Raw genomic sequence first — 5120 nt, forward strand, 5'->3', positions numbered from 1 at the left:
CAACAACAACTTTGACTTCCACAACCACCCCTCCAACATCCTCAGCTACAGTACCAACATCGACGACTAATGAACCAACAACAACTATGCCTGACACCACAAAAACTACTGATGCAACAACAACTTTGACTTCCACAACCACCCCTCAAACATCCTCAACAATAGCACCAGCATCAACAACTGATGCATCAAACACAACTGTGCCTGATACCACAACAACTACTGACTCAACAACGACTTTGGTTTTCACAACTACTGCACCAACATCCTCAACTAAAGCACCAGTTTTAACAACTGATGCAGCATCCACAACTCTGTCTGACACCACAACAACAATTGATGAAACAACAACTTTGACTTCCACAACCATGCCTCCAATATCCTCAACTATAGTACCAACATCGACGACTAATAAACCAACAACAACTATGCCTGACATCATAGAAACTAGTGAAGCAACAACAACTTTGGATTCCACAACCACCCCTCTAACATCAACAACTGATGCATCAACCACAACTGTTCCTGACACCACAAAAACTATTGATGCAGCAATAACTTTGGATTCCACAGCCACCACTCTAACATCAACAACTGATGCAAAAACCACATCTCTGTCTGACACCACAACTACTGATGCAACAACAATTTTGGCTTCCACAACCAGCCCTCAAACATCCTCAACAATAGCACCAACATCAACAACTGATGCATCAACCACAACTGTGCATGATACCACAAGAACTACTGACTCAATAATAACTTTGACTTTCACAACTACTGCACCAACATCCTTAACTATAGCACCAGCGTCAACAACTGATGCAGCATCCACAACTCTGTCTGACAGCACAACAACAATTGATGAAACAACAACTTTGACTTCCACAACCACGCATCCAACACCCTCAACTCTAGCACCTGTCTCAACAATATCAGATGCAGCAACCACAAGTATGCCTGACAGCACCACAACTATTGATGCAACAACAACTTTGACTTCCACAACCACCCCTCCAACAACTTCAGCTACAGTACCAACATCAACAACTAATCGACCAAAAACAACTATGCCTGACACCTCAGAAACTACTGATGCAACAACAACTTTGGATTCCAAAACCACGTCTCTAACATCAACAACTGATGCATCAACCACAACTCAGTCTGACACTACAATAACTACTGCTGCAACAACAACTTTGGGTTCCACAACCACCCCTCAAACATCCGCAACAATAGCACCAGCATCAACAACTGATACAACTTCCACAACTCTGTCTGACAGCACAACAACTACTGATGCAACAACAACTTTGGCATCCACAACCTCCACTACAACATCCTCAGCTACAGTACCAACATTGACGACTAATGAATCAACAACAACTGTGCCTGACACCACAACAACTACTGACTCAACAACAACTTTGGCTTTCACAACCACTGCTCCAACATCCTCAACTATTGTACCAACATCGACGACTAATAAACCAACAACAACTATGCCTGATACCACAAAAACTACTGATGCAACAACAAATTTCGCTTCCACAGCCACCCCTCAAACATCTTCAAAAATAGCACAAGCATCAACAACTGATGCATCAACCACAACTCAGTCTGACACCACAACAACTACTGATGCAACAACAACTTTGGCATCCACAACCTCCCCTACAACATCCTCAACTATAGCACCAGTGTCAACAACATCAGATGCAGCAACCACAAGTATGCCTGACACCACAACAACTATTGATGCAACAACAACTTTGGCATCCACAACCTCCCCTACAACATCCTCAACTATAGCACCAGTGTCAACAACATCAGATGCAGCAACCACAAGTATGCCTGACACCACAACAACTATTGATGCAACAACAACTTTGGCATCCACAACCTCCCCTACAACATCCTCAACTATAGCACCAGTGTCAACAACATCAGATGCAGCAACCACAAGTATGCCTGACACCACAACAACTATTGATGCAACAACAACTTTGGCATCCACAACCTCCCCTACAACATCCTCAACTATAGCACCAGTGTCAACAACATCAGATGCAGCAACCACAAGTATGCCTGACACCACAACAACTATTGATGCAACAACAACTTTGGCATCCACAACCTCCCCTACAACATCCTCAACTATAGCACCAGTGTCAACAACATCAGATGCAGCAACCACAAGTATGCCTGACACCACAACAACTATTGATGCAACAACAACTTTGGCATCCACAACCTCCCCTACAACATCCTCAACTATAGCACCAGTGTCAACAACATCAGATGCAGCAACCACAAGTATGCCTGACACCACAACAACTATTGATGCAACAACAACTTTGGCATCCACAACCTCCCCTACAACATCCTCAACTATAGCACCAGTGTCAACAACATCAGATGCAGCAACCACAAGTATGCCTGACACCACAACAACTATTGATGCAACAACAACTTTGGCATCCACAACCTCCCCTACAACATCCTCAACTATAGCACCAGTGTCAACAACATCAGATGCAGCAACCACAAGTATGCCTGACACCACAACAACTATTGATGCAACAACAACTTTGGCATCCACAACCTCCCCTACAACATCCTCAACTATAGCACCAGTGTCAACAACATCAGATGCAGCAACCACAAGTATGCCTGACACCACAACAACTATTGATGCAACAACAACTTTGGCATCCACAACCTCCCCTACAACATCCTCAACTATAGCACCAGTGTCAACAACATCAGATGCAGCAACCACAAGTATGCCTGACACCACAACAACTATTGATGCAACAACAACTTTGGCATCCACAACCTCCCCTACAACATCCTCAACTATAGCACCAGTGTCAACAACATCAGATGCAGCAACCACAAGTATGCCTGACACCACAACAACTATTGATGCAACAACAACTTTGGCATCCACAACCTCCCCTACAACATCCTCAACTATAGCACCAGTGTCAACAACATCAGATGCAGCAACCACAAGTATGCCTGACACCACAACAACTATTGATGCAACAACAACTTTGGCATCCACAACCTCCCCTACAACATCCTCAACTATAGCACCAGTGTCAACAACATCAGATGCAGCAACCACAAGTATGCCTGACACCACAACAACTATTGATGCAACAACAACTTTGGCATCCACAACCTCCCCTACAACATCCTCAACTATAGCACCAGTGTCAACAACATCAGATGCAGCAACCACAAGTATGCCTGACACCACAACAACTATTGATGCAACAACAACTTTGACTTCCACAACCACCCCTCCAACATTCTCAGCTACAGTACCAACATCAACGACTAATGAACCAACAACAACTATACCTGACTCGACTAAACTTACTGATGCAACAACAATTTTGGCTTCCACAACCACCCCTCAAACATTCTCAACATTAGCACCAGCATCAACAACTGATGCATCAACCACAACTCTGTCTGACAACACAACAACAACTGATGCAACAACAGCTTTGGCTTCCACAACCACCCGTCAAACATCCTCAACAATAGCACCAGCATTAATAACTGATGCATCAAACACAACTGTGCCTGACACCACAACTACTGACTCAACAACAACTTTGGCTTCCACAACCACCCCTCAAACATCCTCAAAAATATCACCAGCTACAATAACTGATGCTTCAACGACAACTGTGCCTGACACAATAACAACTACTGACTCAACAACAACTTTGGCTTTCACAACCACCCCTCCAACATCCTCAGCTACAGTACCAACATCAACGACTAATGAACGAACAACAACTATACCTGACTCGACAAAAATTACTGATGCAACAACAATTGTGGCTTCCACAACCACCCGTCAAACATCCTCAACAATAGCACCAGCATCAATAACTGATGCATCAACCACAACTGTGCCTGACACCACAACAACTACTGACTCAACAACAACTTTGGCTTTCACAATCACTGCTCCAACATCCTCAACTATAGCACCAGCATCAAAAACTGATGCAGCAACCACAACTCTGTCTGACAGCACAACAACTACTGATGCAACATCAACTTTGGCACCCACAACCTCCCCTACAACATCCTCAACTCTTGCACCAGTGTCAACAACATCACATGCAGCAACCACAAGTATGCCTGACACCACAACAACTATTGATGCAACAATAACTTTGGCATCCACAACCTCCCCTACAACATCCTCGATAGCACCAGTGTCAACAACATCAGATGCAGCAACCACAAGTATGCCTGACACCACAACAACTATTGGTGCAACAACAACTTTGGCTTCCACAACCACCCAACTAACATCTTCAACTATAGCACCAACATCGACAAAATCTGATGCAGCAACCACAGCTATACCAGAAACCACAACAAGTATTGAAGCAACAGCAACATTAGCCACCTCAACCACCCTTTCAACATCTTCAACTGTGGCACCAATGTCAACAACAACTGAGGCAGCAACCACAACTGTGCCTGACGCCACAACAAGTATTGATGCAACAACAGCATTAGCTATCACAACCACCCATTCAACATCCTCAATTATAGAATCAGTGTCAACAATTTATGCATCAACCACAACTCTGTCTGACAGCACAACAACTACTAATGCAACAACAACTTTGACTTCCTCAACCACCCCTCCAACATCCTCAGCTACAGTAGCAACATCGGCGACTAATGAACCAACAACAACTATGCCTGACACCACGACATCAATTGATGCAACAATGACTTTGACTTCCACAACCACCCCTCCAACATCCTCAGCTACAGTGCCAACATCGACGACTAATGAACCAACAGCAACTATGCCTGATACCACAGAAACTAGTGATGCAACAACAACTTTGGATTCCACAACCACCCCTCTAACATCAACAACTGATGCATCAACCACAACTGTGCCTGACACCACAACAACTACTGATGCAACAACAACTTTGGCTGCCACAACCACCTTTCCAACATCAACTGTGGCACCAACATCAACAACATCTGATGCAGCAACCACAAGTATTCCTGACACCACAACAACTATTGATGCAACAACATCTTTTGCTTCAACAACC

General features: G+C 44.1%; 1 protein-coding gene across 1 annotated transcript; it reads left to right on the forward strand.

Annotated features, from left to right (window-relative positions):
• Positions 1 to 956: 956 nt before the first annotated feature.
• Positions 957 to 3355, forward strand: LOC107720306 (integumentary mucin C.1-like). The gene is made up of 3 exons (XM_016527989.1): positions 957 to 1072; positions 1388 to 1507; positions 3337 to 3355. Exons 1-3 carry the CDS (start codon positions 957 to 959, stop codon positions 3353 to 3355), a joined length of 255 nt encoding a protein of 84 aa, XP_016383475.1.
• The last annotated feature ends 1765 nt before the right edge of the window (positions 3356 to 5120 follow it).

This window comes from Sinocyclocheilus rhinocerous, unplaced genomic scaffold (genome assembly GCF_001515625.1).
Source record: "Sinocyclocheilus rhinocerous isolate Xijiao unplaced genomic scaffold, SAMN03320098_v1.1 scaffold4923, whole genome shotgun sequence".
Taxonomy (NCBI): Eukaryota; Metazoa; Chordata; class Actinopteri; order Cypriniformes; family Cyprinidae; genus Sinocyclocheilus; species Sinocyclocheilus rhinocerous.